Source organism: Parasteatoda tepidariorum, chromosome X1 (genome assembly GCF_043381705.1).
Source record: "Parasteatoda tepidariorum isolate YZ-2023 chromosome X1, CAS_Ptep_4.0, whole genome shotgun sequence".
NCBI classification, from domain to species: Eukaryota; Metazoa; Arthropoda; class Arachnida; order Araneae; family Theridiidae; genus Parasteatoda; species Parasteatoda tepidariorum.
Window position 1 is genome coordinate 58,969,830 of NC_092214.1, and position 19,224 is coordinate 58,989,053.

The 19,224-nt window shown below is 26.0% G+C and overlaps 1 protein-coding gene across 4 annotated transcripts; it reads left to right on the plus strand.

Annotated features, from left to right (window-relative positions):
* The first annotated feature begins 1,524 nt into the window (after positions 1-1,524).
* LOC122269368 (sprouty signaling antagonist) lies at positions 1,525-13,451 on the plus strand. Of its 4 annotated transcripts, XM_071187388.1 has the most exons (3): positions 1,525-2,644; positions 6,925-10,461; positions 13,304-13,451. In XM_071187388.1, the coding sequence occupies exon 1, from the start codon at positions 1,770-1,772 to the stop codon at positions 2,388-2,390; it is 621 nt and encodes a 206-aa protein (XP_071043489.1). In that variant the 5' UTR covers positions 1,525-1,769; the 3' UTR covers positions 2,391-2,644; positions 6,925-10,461; positions 13,304-13,451. The 4 variants fall into 4 exon arrangements, with proteins under 4 accessions (XP_071043489.1, XP_071043487.1, XP_071043486.1 ...); XM_071187386.1 differs by having other exon boundaries at positions 1,525-2,994; positions 9,634-13,451; XM_071187385.1 differs by having other exon boundaries at positions 6,925-13,451.
* The last annotated feature ends 5,773 nt before the right edge of the window (positions 13,452-19,224 follow it).

Genomic DNA, 19,224 nt, shown 5'->3' on the forward strand with positions numbered 1-19,224 from the left:
CTAATCACCAAAAAAAAAAAAAAATGTTTTTACATTTCTTTATTATATAAAACAGTCTAATAGTTACTAAAAAATCTGTTTAATTATCGGAATTATATTTGTACTAAATTATAAAATATAAATAAAGTAATTACAAATTTTTTCCATCCATATTAAAAAGAATTTATCAATAATTGACTTTGTAAATTAAAGAAATTTCAGTGATGAATAACGTTTTTCTCTTAGACCTAAATAACTGCAAATAGGTGCAAATATGAAAAATTATTGTACGGAAGAGGCCGTGTTAGGAAAATTTTACCTCTAACGCAGAAAAAGACACAAGTGTTTCGTGATGTATTTCATATAAAATTTTAAAATGCTAAATAAAATATTTTTCCCTTATTTTGACCTAAATTAATACAAAATAATGAAAAAAGTATGGAAAATAAGCTTAAAAATTCTGCGTCAAACGGTTAAAAATGGACGCTTATGATGACCATGCAAAACACTCTCATAATTTCACTAAACTAAATCATTCAGCATTTTTTTGTAAATTTTAAGAAAACTAAACTTTTATTGAAAAATAACGATAAACTTACAAATTTTTCCCTGAGAAAATTTACCTTTTGCCTATTCACAGCTAATTAAATGAATTTTAAGCAAATTTCAGAAAATAAATTAAAAATTTTGAGATTAAAGAGTTATTTATACGGTATGGAAAAAAAGTATCCCGCTATAAATTTTTTATGACGCATGAAAAAACAAACAGATATCGTTATTGAATATTTATACGGCGTGAAAAAAAGTGTGTAAAGTTATTACGTTTTAAAAATTAATGAAATTTAAATATTACCTTATATTTAAAGAAGCGTTTCAATTTATTCAAATTGCAGTTTCGATCTAATTATTTTTAAATAAAATTAATTAGCAATAAATAAAATTATTGTAAAAAATAAGGGGAGTATAAGCACTTTCTGCATTCACATAAGTTTAAGCAACCCTGGGGCAGTTGCTCAATTTATCCCCCCCCTCAAAAATATTGTCCTGTCAACGACCTAATTTTCAAGTTCATTTATTTTTTTCTTCCTCTTTCCGCAATACATCCTAACTTAAAATCAAAATGTTATTTTACTATTTCCTCAAAACAGAAGGAACTTTCAATCAAAATCAACAAACCGATTAGAAAAAAAAAATTCAGGGTAATTTATTTTACTTTAAACAGTCTTCTGTCTCAACAAAATATAAAATAAAAGCAAAGTGAAATGATACGTAATAGTAACTATCAAACAAAGCCAAATCAACCAAAAGAAAAATTGTAATTTAACAATCGTGTGGGGATTAGTTTGGGAATATTTTCCTTGAGAATACTTGTTGAATTTATTCATTCTTTTTTTTTTTTTTTTTTTTTTTTTTTTTTTTTTTTTTTTTTTTTTTTNTTTTTTTTTATTGTTTTTTTTTTCCTTTTCTTTTTTCTTTTACGGTTTCTGAGTTTCATTCAATGCCATTCCATTCATAAAAACGTCAGCGAGCGCGGGAGCTTCCTGTTGGTTGATTCACTCGAAAGCTGTAGGGGCGCTGTTGTAAGCAGTCATTTGAGTTTAGTGTGAGTATCATTGTAGTTATCGTACTACGCAATGCTGTCCTAATGGATAGTAAAATTTTGGGTGGTTAAAAATGACCGTTCAAAGATTTTAGGAATTAAATGGACAGTGCGTTGATTGAAAGAAAGCCATGTAAAACAACAAGGATTGGTTCGCGAAGGCGATTTTTATCGTTGTTTCGTTGGCTACATGGAACAAGATGGCGGAGAAACTGACAATAATGTGGCCGGTCATAGTGATTTCATAACTCTTGCGCAACCAAGGTCTGGAGTGGTTCGCATTCTGAATGAATATATTGATACTCCTTTACCTAAACCTACTCGTTTGAAAGAGGTGAACCGGCCCCCCGTCTCCGCTCAGCCGACAGTAAAGCAGCTGCATGGAGATACAATTATTTGCCGGCAATGCAGACGTTGTAAATGTGAGGCATGTCGGAATCCACGGCATTTGCCTCAAAAATGGATTTGTAACAACAAGTGTTTATGTTCCGCTTCTAATATTGTGGATTATTGTTCGTGTATGTGTTGTGTTAAGGGGCTATTCTATCATTGGGCGAAAGACTACGAGATGGATACCGATGTCTCTTGTGCCGACAAACCATGCTCATGCTCCCCTCATCATCGATGGTTGAGGTGGGGTTGTCTTGGATGTCTGGCGCTGCCCCTGCCCTGTTTATGCTGTTACTGGCCCCTCAAAGGGCTCTTAAACACGTTCGAGGGCTGCTACGCCAAGTGTACGGGACACGGTTGTACGTGCGCCCCATCGCACAAGACAGAACCGCCTGAGAAACGACTTTTATCAGACAGTTGATGAGCTTCTTTTATATCTTTATTTTACATCAGCTTGGTACCAAAGAGTTCTGCCTCGCAATTATCATTTGTAAAATTAAAACCACTCTAAGAAAAACTGTTTATGTCACTAAGCAAAACGCATGCAATATTTTCCTTTAACTGTAACATTTTATCCATCATATAAATAATTCGAGTTTCATTATCTTAGTCAATTATGAAATCTTATACATCAGACACATCGTTTCAATTTCCGTCAAAAGTATGTTGAATAGTGTGAGTAGTTTGATTAAGATAATTTTTTTAATTCTAGAAATATTTAGTGCTGTGTATTTTTAATCTTAAATGCATTAACATGAAGCTGAAATTTTTTTTTAAAAAAAGAAAGGTATTTTTAAAAGCCCCTGTGCAAAATTTACTATTTTAAGAATTAACTGTTATCCAAATTTTACATTTCGTATAGAGTATTTTTTAACTCAAATTATTTTGAATGAACTATTATAAACTATATAAAAATAATTTAAAACTGTATACAGCAAGAATTGCTCCTGTGATATATAAACTTGTAAAAATCTACAATAACAATCGGTCCTGTGATATATGAACTTGTAAAAAACATCTGTATTGTAAGTGTTGCTGGTTTTTTTGAAAGTTCAAATAATTATATTTATTAGTGTGGTATAATTGCTGACAGCTATGATTTTCAGATAGTATTGTTTTATTATTGTAGATTTAATAAACTGATTAAATTTATTATAAATCTATCAAACAGACATGAAAAATCGCATTGTTTTTATAACAATTAAAAGTCAATATATTAAACAAGTTAAAAAGTAAAAGATATATTTTCAAGTGAGGATTGGATTTTGTATACTTTTATAAATCAGAACTGATTGAGATGCTTGGGGATTATTCCAAGTGAAATTAAATAATGACAATTATTATTTAAAACTTTATAACACTGGATTTGTACATAAAATATCTATATTGGTATTTATTATTAATAATGTTAGAAGGGTTTCAAAAGTTACTGACTATTAATCATTTGTCAAAGTGTTTCATTTTAGTCATTTAAATGTCATACTAGAGTATTTTAACATTCTTTTTTCTTAAGTTTTTTCTTTATTTTGCATAACACGGGCCTAATTGTCATTTACCATACAAGATAAATTTACATTTACGAAAGATTTTATGGTGAGTCATTGTCAAAAAAATTTTTTTTCTTTAGTTTTATGGTAAAATATTTGATTTTTTTAAAGAAAATGATGAAGTGAATAAAAAGATAATCAGTATAGACAAATAACTAATTTTGATGAAAATAAATAAGATTTTTTTTTTTCTGTGAAAAAGAAAAATTTGCTGAACAAATACTTTTTGAAAATTTTTTTACAGCGTGAATAAATGAAGTGAAATAACTCAAAAATGTGATTTGATTTTTTATTTTTATGATAACAAACCAGAAAACTATTTTATAGATGAGTCTTTGTAGTATAATTAAAGAATATTTATTTAAATGATTATAATTTTATGATGTTAATTATAATTTAAAAATGGTATAATTAGAACATCTAATAGCAGGTGAGTTTTATTGATAAAACTCTGAAATTCAGTTAATCCTTCCTGTATTCCTTGTATTTTTTATTCATAGATTATTTATCATCCATTATTTGAAATTATAACATACATTTAATTTAATCTAAGATCACTAAATTCACTTATTCCTAAAATCACCATAGATAAGAGTTGTATTATTCTGAATTTGTGAAATTAAGAAGGAAAAGTCTTAAAATTTTTATGGCAGTTAAGATTATAATACAATTTCTTTAAATTTTTTATATTTCATTCATTAATGAATTATTTTACGATGAAGTGTATCCATGTATTTATAGAAATATGGGAGCATTACTTATTCACCAACATTACTTTTTTTTAATTGAGAATATGTGTGTGGTGGTCTAATGGTTTAACTGCATTATGATAGATTTTTAGTTGTGCCAGTGGGAATTACTTATAACTAGAAATTATTAAATCCAACCTTTGTCCAATTTTTTTTTTTTTTAATCCCAATGCCGGGGAATTTTGTTTTGTATCTTAATTCATAATTTTACTTTGAAATTTATTTTAAAGACATTTTATTTATGAATAAGAATTGTTAAAACTTATTTTCCCACAAGTTTGACATTAATAATTATGCTAACCATTTGAATTTCAAAATACTTAAACCATCATTTCCAGAGTATAATTTGTGGCATTTTGGGGCAAAAAATGGTGCACATAATCTTTAACTTAGTTTTAACAATTGTTTAATTTAAATAATGGATATCAAATTATATATAAAAAAAATTAATTATGCAGAAATGTGCATTTTGTGAAGCTCAGCCCATAAAATTGCTATTTAATTCAAAAATGGTTGTAACTATTCAGTATTCTGGTTTGCCATAGTAAAAAACGTCAGATCTATTTACAATGTTGATCAATTTAATTAATTTTTTTTAAATTTGTTTAAATCTATTTAATCAACATTCAGTTTGTTTCAAAAAATTTGGCCTAAAAAAGTTTCTAAATGAAATAAATCTAAAATCACAAGTTGGTGTTTGAGATATTAATCTAGTTTTTGTAAATTTTTTTATTTATTAAAACACACCCACATTAAAAAATATATATATATATATAGGCAGTTCTGAGGCCTAATTTTTAAGAAGGACTAAACTGAATTACACGGGCACAATAGTTTTCTAAATTTCACAAATAAGAAAATAGTGCTACATATGCACAAAAAGATTTTTATCTATTTCTTGAAAGAATTTAAATCTGGTGATAATTCATGAGCATTTTCCCCAATTGTCAAAAAAACCTCCTAGTAATTAGACATTTCTAATTATTAGGAGAAGATTGTCAATGTTGCATATGCACATAAATGTCAGACTTCGTCAAAGTAGGCATTATTCATAGAAGCCTACTTAAGCATTTTTTTTTTTTTACCCTTTCAAGATTTACTGTGCTAAATTCGTAACTATAATTTATGATTGTCATATGAACAACTATTAAGCTACTGAAATGAAAATTAATTTGATCAATAAGGCCTTTGATTCATACAAATTCAAATACGGATAGCTTATTTCGATAAATAAATAGGCGGTTATTAATTAAAAGTAAACTANGGGAGAAGAAATTCAGAATCACCACGGAAATGTGTTTAATATTTTGTTTACATAGTCTTTTGAAAGTTGATCCTAGTTTCTTAGTAAAATGAATTTTACTTTTAAAAATCTTAACATTTCAGCGAAATTTTCAAATTTTATTTTTGGAAATAGAAATAATATTAAACTATCCAATTCAACCTTTACTATAATGAGATATTTTTTGAACTAAAGCAAAATATCAATATTTTGTCAGAGTTAAAGTAAAAAAAATATATTCTGTTAATAATCTCACTTTTCATATAAGTGATATTGTTTAACATTAATTCAGAATTTTTAAGCACTAAATGGAAATATCTCTTGTGATTTAGTAACATAAAGTAATAGGTTAAAATACTTTTTTTTTATCATCTTAAGTGTAAAGTCTTAAGTGTCAATATAATCAAAATATAGTTTATTAGAGTATAAAGTGAAAAAAAGAAAGAAAAGTGACAAATATATAACTTGATTCGTAAATTTAAATAGGCAGAAACAATCTTAATTCGAATGATCTTAATAAAAACGATAAGATGAATAAATGTTTAATTTTATCAAAAAAAATTTTTTTTTTTTCACATTCATTTAATAATAACACAAAAGCCTTTAGGGCTCTAATAATTTTTTAATTTGGTTCTGATTTTGTATTTTTTAATATTTACTACTTGTTTCATTTGTAAAAATATAAATAATTCTTTTTTTAATTCTTTTAAGCGGAGAGCCGAACCATCATTTTCTAAAGTAGAGTCAATCTTTTCTTTTTTTTATTGTAAAATAACATAGAATTGTTATAGAAACTTTTACTTCTAACCACATTTGATTTCAAGCTCTACAAATTATAATCATTTTAATGCAAGTTTTTTTCTTAATTTAAGCTCTTTTATTGCTCAATTCAAAGAAAGCTTAGACAAATTACAAACACCATACACATGTACTAATTTTTATTCTATTTAAATTTTAAAAATATGTTGAGGAAAATTGACGTGATCATTAATGATGTTGATGTTTCCAGTAGAATTTGCTCTTGTTCTCATATCATTTGCTAAATATTGTTTTTAAAACCTTGTCCTTTGATATGATTCTGCTTTCCATTTTTTTGAGTTTTCCCGAGAAATGAAATTGACATATTTGAAAGTCTAATTTGACAATAAGTAAAATTTTGCTATTGATTTGAAAAACCAGTGGGTTCGCTATTCTGTCGCCAACTCCCTCCACTACATCCTGACGTGTACTTATTATTTTAAAGGGGATATTTTTGTATAGGTAGCTATTTGTGTTAACCACTAATGCCAAAAGAATATTAAACTTTTGAAAATTTAAAATATATATATTTATTGAAGTTAGTACTGGGGTGGCTATAGTTGTTTTGTTTTTTTTTAGTTTCTCTTGGGCCATTGCCTGAATATGCCAAGCGTTGGCAATTATTTTGGTGCCTGTATGCGGAAATTTTCCACTTTAAGAGAAAACTGAAATTATTAATTTATAGTGTATGTTTTTAAAAATATGAATTAATTAAATTTTTAACAAATGAAGTGCATAATTTTTAGTAAGCAACCTAAGAATGGAAACCAAAATTTATTGCCCACAAAAGCCTTTTGTGTATTTATAATTAGGTATAGAAATTTAACTCTAAATTATTATTTCATAGATTTAGTACAAACTTCTATCTTTTTATTTTAGTATTTTTATATTAATTGTATTGTTACTAAATTACAAAAGAATTGTGATAGTTTTTTATGATTTGTTTTATCACGTTCTTCATTTCATAACCTGTGTTTTTCATTTCACAAACTGTGTTCTTCATTTATGTTTAGCTCTGGTTGGTGTTAGAAATTAGGAAGGGATTTAATCTTTAAAGCTAGTGATAATTTTTGAGGCAATTATAAATGTGTTAAAGCAACTTAATTCTTTTTAGTTTTGTAGCACTGTTTGACACTTCAATATATGCTTATTTGCAAGCTTTACCTAGAGGTAGAAATTATGTTAGATAATTTATATTCATAAAACTAATTTAAATTCTAACTACTTGAGTTACATAATATCATGCAACTTATGAAATTAAATACTTAATAAGTTGTCCATTTTGTCAAAAATGAATTATGTGTGTTTCAAAATTGTTATGTTTTTGATACTGTTATTCAAAATTTCAGTCTCTTGAATTGTTTATTAGCAGAGAACTTATTTTAATTTTAATATGAAATTGGAGTGGTTTTAAAACTAAAAGAAAAAGAGAAACTAGAATAAAAGTTTATTTGAAGGTTTTTGATAACTGTCTGTGAATTGCTTTCCCACTGGAGTGGAGTCACTTCAGAGTCAAACCTGAGATAAAAATAATCGTTTCTCTTTCAATAAATTAGATGTTATTCTTTAATTTTTATAATTGGTGATCGTAAAAGACTACAAGTGGTGCAGTGTAGAACTCTACCTATGGCAACACTTTGCATGCTTTCACCATTTCATTTGGGTAGTCATAGGAGAATGAAGTATGTTAGTTTCTGTTCTAAAAATAATTTCTATCAGACAGATTAAAAATTTTTAAGTTAAAGCAGTATAAGGAACTCAAAATTGCACTAAACATAGTTCTTGAAGAAAGCGTTTTGGAAATTTAAGAAGATATTTTTGCAAATTAAATGCAAATTATATTATGGCAAGAAAAATTTTTCTAGAACATTTCCATTCAACTGAGCAGAAAAGGAGAAGGAAGGAGGGGGAGACATGGAAATCAATCTTCTCCTCAGATAGCATATTTGAGTGTTGCTACAGCGAATTATATTCTTACTTTTTTAAAGTTTAATTTATTTTCCATATTTTTATAAGATACGGTTTAAAATCAGACAATGTATAACAGTCTTTTTTTTTATCAGTAACCCTGAGCTCAGTTCAGTTAATTTTTCTGTGTTCTGAACATTTCTAATACATATATGTATATATTTATTAGAAAGAAAATATTTCATATAAATTTGCCTCAGTAGCTCAAGGGTTAAAAGGTTGAAATAAGATTTAGTAAAATTATTTTCAAATATGGGTTATAGCAATTTTATTTTTTTTATTCTAAAGATATGGATTTGCAATATTTTTCTTCATACTAAATTAAGTATAATTTTTTAATATCTTTATCCTGGAAATTCTTTTGTAGGCCTTGTTTAAATTTTATGTCTAAATTCATAAAATGTTTTTTCTCCCTCTTTAACTTCAAATCGGAAAATTGTATATCCTTATTAGAAAAATTTTAGGCATGAATGCTGGTGGCTGAATAGGTTAATAGATTTATTTATGTTAATTTTCACATTTTCTCTTAATTTTTTTTTCTGTTTCGGCAATTTGCTTAGTATTTTTATAAATTATTTCAGCGTGATGATGGCAAATTTAATTAACTTTATAAGAATTTGTGCTTATGTAATTAGTATGCATTTCTTTTACTAGGTATTATTTGCGATTCTCGTTTTTAAAATTTATTTTAAATCATTTACTGTTGTTTCATTAAATGCTTCTTTTTATATAGAATTTTTACTTTTAAATTAATCTGAGTTATGAGTTATTAATTATGAGTCAACATGTTTTTATATTAGTTATAAATATTTTATCTTGAATTGAATCTGTTTTTACTTGTTTCTATGTATCCTATTTTGGATACATTGAAAGCATTTATTGCATTTTATTATTAAAGCATTTATTACATTAAATACTTTTATTCTTAACTAATGTAAATTAAAATTAAATCATCAAATATAGGTTGTTCATTACCTATCTGATACTTACTCTTAAGAAATCCCATTTATTTTAGAGCTAAAAAATTAGTTTAAAATTAAATTTCTTTTCTTTGGTGTAATAAAAAATTTTGAATTATAATAATACTAGATGAATTGAACTTAAAGAGATACTAAGATTTTTTAAAAAAAAATACATAGCTATATATATACATATATTTTAATCAAATGTGTTTTGATAAGTATTGGTTTTTCTTCAAAAATATATTGTAAATATTCATTCTATGCGACATAATGTTTAAATATGACTATGTTTAAATTAGGTATTTGCGACTTAAGTCTATATATGTATATACTAGGCTGCTTTTTAAATTTTATTTAGGTTTGACCTTGGAAAGTTGAGGGGAAAAAATTTACGTAATTGCATTACTATTACGTTATTATTTTTAATTTATTTATTGAAACCATACTTGTGATAAAATATTTTTTCTTTTTTGATAAAATATTGATGAAATTGTGCTGCTTCAAGTTTTTTTAAATTTTTTTAACTATTATTATATACAGTGTGTATAACTTAAACTATGAATATTTTTGCTTTTATTATTTTTAGGGAGTTGGCAGTTTTTTTTAATCATTTCATATTTTCACCCGAAATAAAAGCATTAAATTTGAACTGATTTATGCTACTACTATAACAGTTAATTGTATTTAAAAGTAAATTTTTTTTTAGCATAAGGAGAAATAGTAATCAATGTTTATGATTTGTTAATTTATAATTTACTTAAATTGGTTGATACTTTTATGTGCATGTGAGATACAGAGAACTAACCTACTTAAATTATTTAATGCTGTTAAACTACTTCATTTGTCCAGTTTTAAGTCTGTACTTAAATGATTTGTTTTAAAAAATTTTGTAATTAAAATTTATTCTTCTATTTGACATTTAAATTGGCACCCAACACAACATATAAATTTATTTAAAAAAGTAACTTTTTGGACCTTGACTTATTTTATTATCTATTATCTTCTAAACATTGTAGAACATGGTCATGTACTTCTAAGGTTTTATAGGCACATTGCTCTTGTTTCAAACATCTTTTTCAATTTGAGTAAAGATATTCTTTATTTATAGCAATTTTTCCCCCCATCAAAATTAGAGGCAATGTGAATCGGCTTATAATGACATGATTATGTTCCTTATGTTTGAAGGGTAAGTCATCATTACAATTCTGCTGCTGTGTAGCCATTATATTTGAAATTATTGCTCGGTATTTTATGTATAGTACTAAAACTAATCCAAACTGGAAGGTTGGTAATTATTTTAATTAATTGGGTAACAGGGACCTAGAGCTGAAAATTTTTTGGAGATTCGGCTCCACTCCTACATAAGCTGAAGCTTTAGCTCTGCAAATTTTACTATATATTTATGCACTTTTCAGTTTCAGATTTTGAAATTTTTATTTTAAAACGGACAATATAAAAGTAACAAAACAGCTCACATAAGAAATATAAATTTTGTTTAATTCACCGTTAAGTTATTTGTTCATTCTTAAGACTAGTATTAAATCTAATAAATCCGCCTTCATATTTAATCATAAATCATTATAAATGTATTTTAATGCAGAGAATAGTCTACAGCAACTTGATTAATGGGCAATGTCGTTACAATGCGGCAGGCTTTTTAATGGTCTGTAGGATACAATGAAATAGCCAGAACCCTGGTGCGTGAGAAAATTTAGACCTCTAGCTCCAGGTCCCTGTTGGATAATTTAGCTTGGAATAATCCTATCCTTTTAAAACTGTACATTGTTTAAATATTGTGTGACTGTAGCTACATTCACTCTTATTCAGGGTGTCTATAAAATATTTGTCTTACTATGTCTATGTTTTATTGTATGAAAGATGTTTGCATTTAAACTTGTAAAAAGGTGTTTATATTTTTTTTTGAAAAAAGTCTTAAATTAAAAAATTATAACTGTGTGCGTTTTATGTGTTGATAGGTTATGTCAAACAATCAAAATCTTTCTTTTTAAAGAATTTTTCTTTCGAGATTTTATTTTCTAAACTAGTTTTTCCCCCAGTAAAGAAGTACTAGTATATAAATTATTTTATTTTGAAAGAATGTTTTGTTTCTTACTGTATAGTTATTATTTGTGCTTAAAGAAAAACATTTTTTTTATGTATGTAGCAAAGTGAAAAAGTGTTGAAGCCGGATAAGTATAAATTTTTACCGTATTCCTATGCATCAATTCTAATATTAAAAAAAATTCCTTTTCAATTGCATGTTAAAAAACCTAACACTGCTTTTTTAGGGTGTGTAAATTAGTCCTAATCTAAATGAAAATTGAAATTTTTATAATGTTAATGACTTCTTTTTCGACAAATTAAAATTATATAAAATATGATAAATTCATTGGAGACGGCAACTATTTTCAAACTTTATGGTCTGTTAATGATGAAATTCATTGCAACTGTTAAATAATTTTTGACTTAAAAAATTTTTTCTGCAGCTTCTATTGTTTTTATTTGACTGCCATGGATGGCCTATTTTATTTGTTCAACCCTTTGATTTGTTCTTTCCTTTGAATTTTAATCAGACTAGAATAGGAAGTGCCAAAAAACATGGTTTCCTTTGATTTTTACAACAGAATGGATGATACAGTGGAATACGGTACTTTTACTATATTTTGCATCTTTTATGGAATTTTTACATTTGTCAATTGCGAATTTTTATCATCTTATCATCATTAGTTTATAATTTATTTTATTTTATTTTTCATATTAGCTATGTCAAATAGTATGCGAAGATTGTTAGGACTTTTTTTTAATCTTGTTTCTTTTGAATACTCTGAATATTAATCTTTAACTAATTTTAAAATGTTTCTTCTAATGACATAATTGAGGAAGAAATGGATTTTATTAATATTGTTATTCTACCTCTTATAACAATAACAGGTTGAGAAACATAGTTTAAATATGTTATATGAACCTTTTTATATTATATAAATAATAGCTGTCTTTTTTTTTAGTATTAATGTTTCACTGTGTTATTGTATTTTCATTGGCTGCAGCTTTCTATACAAGTTCAGCTTTTTTTTTCTTTTTTTTTTTTTAATCAAACCCTTATTTCTTCATTTTGGCTCTGAAATAAAAAAAAAGTTTTAAACAAGTTAATATATTTGATCAAGGTGCTATCTGCTGTGTTACGAGACAGCTAAAAAGAATTTATTTATTAATAAAGTAAATTGATGGTTTTCATAATAACTACTAATATGTTAATGAGTGAAATTATTTTTAGGCAGGTTACTCAATATATATTTATTATAAGATTGTAGATATAAATTATTGTAAATTTAATGTAAAATGCATAATTTGTACCATATGTTATGTATCTTTATCAAAAATTCACTTAATATATATTATTCATGGAACCAAGATATTTTGTTCTACTTCCTTGCTCTTTGCAAAAAAAATTATTATAAAAGTTTCAGTTAAAATGATGAGTTTTATCTTCTAAAAAAATATGTGACTGTATTGTCGACAGATTACCACTTGAATCCGATATTATTGCCAATAGTCTATAGTGTAGCCCTAATGTAATGCAAATAATCAAATCAAATGAGAAAATTAATGATAATTGAAGTGATTTTTATTTATTTATTTATTCTCCTCAATATCATATGTTTTAATTATCTCTGGTAGTAAACTTATATTTTTAAAAAAATCCAGTGTTTAAAAAGTACTAAAATAAATAATATATTATCGGTATTGCAATAATAAATTAATATTTAATGAAATTCTGTATTTAGAAAAATACTATTCTTTTGAATATTAACCATTTCAACTAAGTTCTTATGCTAAAAAGACACTGAATTTTTTTAAAATTTTGCTACTAATTCATAGTTTTTGGCAATGTGTTTTGTTATTATAATATTTTTTAATTTTTCACCCTACATGTTATTAATCACTTTAAACAATGTTCTAAAATTAAGCATAATTGAATTTAAACTTTAATCCTAATTCATTGTTTTCTTTTGTATATATAAATGTAGGATTTTTGGCCTAAATTGTCTGAGAGGGTATTAACTTCAAAGTACATGTTTTGCTTGATATAAGTGATTATATTAATGTTATGTCTACCGATGATTTGCAAGATTACATAATTATGTTGACTAAATAAATGTAAATTTATAACTAAAATGTTGGTGAGATTTTATGTTAATACTGTACTTAAATATTGACATGGTTTTTACATTTCCAGAAAACTTCTTGACAGGATTTGTGGAAAAAAACAAAAAAAAAAAAACAGAACTAAGTATTTGGTCAAAAACCAAAACCTTTATCAGGTTTTTGAAAAAAAGTCCTATTTCTGTTTTTTTTTCAGAAATTTTTATAAATTTTTATTCTTGGGTATTTAATGAAATTGCAGGATTTGCTGCTAACTTAAAAATTAAATAGTATTTAGTAACTATAACTTGTTTTTATTGCAATGTAAAAAATTTTCAGGAAGCTTTACGCTATTATTTTTTAACGACAAACAGATTGTTACATAAAAAATTATAATTACTCAATCAAAGGTTTATAAAAAAAATTTATTGCATTAACACAAACTTGAACTAGTTCCAGTAGTCTATTGGATTAAACTTAATCATTAAAACTTAATATACTGATTTTTTTTAAAAATTTCTCTTCAATTTTTGATTACTGAAGAATAAGTTAAAGGTTTTTTGCCAGATTGTTCAATAATATTGTGTAAAGTTAATTTATAATAAGTTTTGTATTCCTTGTATGTTGTTTAATATTGCAAAATGGTTAAATTGCATATTACAGGAGTGCTTTATAACAAACAAACAAAAAAAGCTTTTAGTTTTAAACCATTAATTTGGAACATTAAAAATCAAATCACATTTAAGTAAGAAAGGATGATCAATAAATATTACAAGTAAATACTTTTAAATAAAGAATAAATAAATAATTTATAGTTAAAAAGCACTTGTATATTTTTAGTTTATTTTCTGCTGAGGACTACTGAAGAAATCAAGATATTTGTTAATTAAGGAACCATATCATTAAGTTTTTTGGCCGATAGGAATATTCTGATAACATTAAAAAATTGTTTTTGTGTGTTACATTGAGAAAGAAAACATTTTGGATATTTACTGCAATTATAAGTTGCAAATGTATGAAACTTCTTGGTTCAAAAATTATAAATTTTCTTTAGCATAATTTCATTTCTTAAACTATAAAAATATTCATCACAATGAATCACAATTTAATAGGATTAAATCAAGCCGAATTAAGAAGAAAAAAAAAAAAAAAACGGAACGATTTATAATGCCTGAAGATTAGCATGGCCTGTATTTTCCTGAAATAGGATTTGATTTAACATGACATATTATTTGATTTAACATGACATATTACATAGTTAATCAAACTATCATTCATAGTTCCAATTCAACTTTTTAGCATTAATTCTTTTAATAAACCCATTTAAATGAACCATTTTATTAATAGAAAACAAGAAAATAATGAGGCCTAACTGAATATTTTGCAAGGTTGGCCCACAACGGCATATTTGCATCCTTAGTAGTAAAATTCAAAAACTTGTTCTAATAAACTTGTCAATGTAATTTTCCTCCCTGACTTTCTTCACAATTTTAAATATCAAAAAATTGTGAATCTCAATATTTGCATTTAACTTTACAAATTCTAAAAATCTAATAAATTTATAAATTTCAATACAGTGGTAAAATATTCATTACTAATTAGTTTCATAAATATGTATATTTTAAAGTTTTATGTTTTCTAATAAGTTTCTGAAAAGGAAGATCCATAGTGGATCAAATCTTCATCCTTCGACAAACTTAGGAGAAATGTAGAAATTTGCATAGAAAGACACATATTTTAGACAGCCCTTGATAGTATAGATAGAATTGAATTGCTGATAGTGTTGCTAGAGTTTAATGTGTCTACAAAATTAGTGAAGTTTATTGGTTACTGAAACTGTCTCTAAGGTACAAATTCTAGGTGAACTATCAAAATCCCTTGAAATCGGTGTTAGACAGATTAACTTAAATGCTTTCTTTTAAATGTAGCCTTAAGAAAAGTAATTAGAGATACAGGGGCATTATTTAATAAGGGTATTATAATGCAAGGGGTATTATTTTTAGTTGAACTATTCAGGTTTTGGTATATGCAGATACAGATTTAAGTGCAAGATCAGAAAAAGTACTAAAGGAATCCTTCATAGCACTGGAATCTGCCACTAAGAAAATTAATTTAAAAATCAATGAAGATAATACAAAATACATGTATTGTGGTAAAGACACTAACTCTAATGATTTTTTTAAAATTGGAAACCGTAAATTTGAATCTTTAAAACATTCATCTATTTGGGATCTGAAATTGTCAAAATGAAGTAATGTGGAAATAAGGAAGAGAATTTTGGTAGCTAATCAATGTTTTTATTAGACTCAGAAGTCTATGTCCTACTTTTAATTAAGAGAAAACTTAAGTATTGCTTAAAGTTTTTTCTTTATAAAGATTTATAAAATCAGTTTTAACACGTGCTCCGAAACATGGACCCTCACAACAAAAGAAAAAAATATTCTCTTTATATTTGAAAGAAGAGTCCCCAGACTGGCTTTGGTGGAATTTATGACAATGGTGTATAGAGGAAAAGATGCAAGTTATCTAAAAATGATGACATCATAAAATCAGACTAAATAGAATGAGGTGAACTGGGCATCTGCTAAGAATGGATTTGAGTAGAACTGCCTTACAAGTTTTCAATTCCACTCCCGATAATAAAAGGCCTAAGAGGCAGATCAAAAAAGCGATGAACAGACTATTTTGTTAAGAACTGGAGGTCAGTTGCCAGCAAAAGAGTGGTCTGCAAAAATCTAAAAAAGGCCAATGCCCACCCAAGGCTGTTGGGCCACCAATGATTATGTTTATTGTTTAATGATACATAATTTTTTTTCACTAAAAAAATTACAAATTATTTCTTAGAGTTAGCTGAAAAAAATTCAATAACTTTTTCAAGCTGCTTAAATAATTTTATAAAACCAGTAATTTTTCGTACTCAAATTTATTTAATTATAGTTTAAATCATTGAAATCTGCCTAGATATAAAAAAATTTTAAATTAATTAATCAAAATTAACCCTTTTAAGGATAATTTTATTAATAAACATTAATAATAATTTTATTAATAAACATAATAATTTCATAAAAATTAAAAACAATGCCCAAAGTTCTAAGTGTCCGAATCATAGGTGCAGACGCTTCATTTTTCCATCCTAACTAAACGCACATTATGTATACTCAAGAAACAAGTTGAATCAATTTATATATATGTATATATCAAGTTAATTCATCTTTTATTGTTTGGAAGTCTTAGTTTAAATGACAATTTACAACTTTGTTGCAAGTATTCATCTGGTACAGCAAATTTTGAAGGAAAAAAAATCACACCTAATTAATAATTGGGTTTTCCCATTTAAAAAAGAACTCGGGTGGATTTTTTTAAAATAATTTTTTTAGTTATATATTAGCCACTTATAAAATAATCATGCGTAATTTAAACTCAGGCGTGTTTATATCCAGTATTAGACATTAAAATTAATTAAAAAGACTAAATTTTATCTTAATGAGTGGTACTATCATTTATTTTTCTTCCCTCATCAGTACTATTTTTTATAAATAAGTAATTTATAATGTTTTTTTTCCATCACTTAATTAACTATGCATTATTTAAATTGAAATTAAAAGTTTTTTTTAAAACAATAAGATAATTGTAAAAATTTTAAAATAATCTTGAACTTGCGATAAAAAATTAATAACAAATACAATAAATAAGGATTATAAATTTTATATATTTGATGTTTTAATGTATAAATGTTTTGCTTATTCAATTTGGTTTAATAAGGAAATTTTAGGTGCGAAAAAATAAACTAAGATGGAAGAATTAAACAATTATATTTCTAAAACAGTTTTCTGAATTTATCATTAATTGTTAATTCATATCAATACATATGAGATTTTTAATGATTATACAATTAGAGACCAGCTAATATAAATAATTTGAATCTAAAATTCCTCATTCTATCCTTGAATTTGTTTTTGTCTGGATAGTGACCACCCTGCTTTTCTAATTCTTTACAAAATTTATCAGTAGTAAAGAAAAATTCAAATTCTAAGCTCTTACATTAATAATTTCATAAATATCTATTCCTTCTTTTTCTTTTTTTTTTTTTAGAAAAAAAAAAAGATTTAGGAAGTCTTCTAGGCATATGTATAATCTAATTTTTTTCTTTGTTCCGTAAGAATTTTTGATTAAAAAAATTCTTCATTAAAGAATGCCTAACGCCAAGATGGAAAAATATAAACCAAAGTTTAAGATGAAGTACTTGCAAGTTACGAGACAGTTATGAATAATATGTTAAGATTACTCGAAATTAAGTTAGCTTTTCTTTTAAATGTAACTTTATTACAAATCTAGTTGTCAACTTTTTACTCGCGCATAATTTTTTAAAAATTTTTTGAACTTTTTCTTAACTAGATAAACGTCAAAAGAAGTTGCAAGAAATCACTACAAATTAATGTTTCTCTTTCCAATTCCATATAAACCATAAGATGTTTCTGTGTATTGTGCTGTCATCTAAGGAAAATTCCCTGACACAGAACTGTTTCCATGGAATGGTTTGGTCCATGGTTTTTCAAAAATTTATAATTAACCCATTTCATATGAATCGGAATGGAGTATTTATGACCATACTCCATATTAACTTAAAAATGTTGCATTGTTCTGTTGCGAAAAAATGCCCCGAACATAAACAAAAATTAAACCTCTTACTTTTTGAAAGACCAGCTAGAAGCTGTTGCGGTGGTCATAGTGAGGAAACAGCAGAAAGCTAAAGGGAAATATGATATGCAAAATCAGTTATCCTGTTTAACTGCATTCAAGAGCTTTAAAAACTTCCCAAATTCCGACTTTTCCACTGGGTCGGGGAAACAAGGAACAATCACAGAATTTGATTTTTGGGAATGATGTATTTATTACCTAAACCTCGGAAGTAACTAATCTTAAAATTCAAGTTAACAGTATGAAGACAATGTGGTTCAAAGTAATTATGTCTAACACCTGTATTCTTATTTCTGGTGTAAAAAAATATTTATCGGCTACAACATGATTAAATTTTCTTCCATTTTTTTAAAATCAGAATAATAATAGGTAAATTTTTTTTAACGATTTCTTGTTTCAAGTTTTTTCTTAGGCACAACTATATTTGCAGTTCAATAATACTATTCTCTTGGTTGGTTATAATTATGTTTTAAAAACAACTGAGATTTTTGTATAAATCAACTTCGGTTCTTAATCACATGTTAGATACATATATGATGACCTTAGGGCTGATGCGACTCTATTAATAAAATGTTATATTTGTTTTTAGATTTTTCTGTTCTTGTACAAAATATTGCATCTATCTATCGTGTTTATATACTCGTGTAATATTAGCCTTACATGTGGAACCGTCGCCTGTTAAAATTTGTTTCATTTTTATCAAAAAGAAATTTCATTGAATTAGAAAACGGGTTGCTTATCGTTTTTAAAAAGTGCTTATTTTCGTTTTTTAAAAGCCTTTAATGGTGCTTTTTTCATTGGGTGTTTTTAAAAAGTGCTTAATTTTCCCTTTTTCAAACTGAGATTTTTTCCTTTACTATGTTGATTTTCGCTATGAATTAAAAAAAAAACTGTTCACATTGTTCTATTCAACGTTTTCACAATTAATTCAACCCCAATCTATTTTGACGTATTGTATTGTCAGTCCGTAGCGTATGAAAACGCCATTCGTTTTACATGATTCAAAATTTCATGATTTTTGACAATTGTCAAAAACAATGCCAAAAGTTGTTTTAACCGTCATGTCAAAAGAAAAGATAAAACCGTCAATTGTCAAAAACTTTCCAAC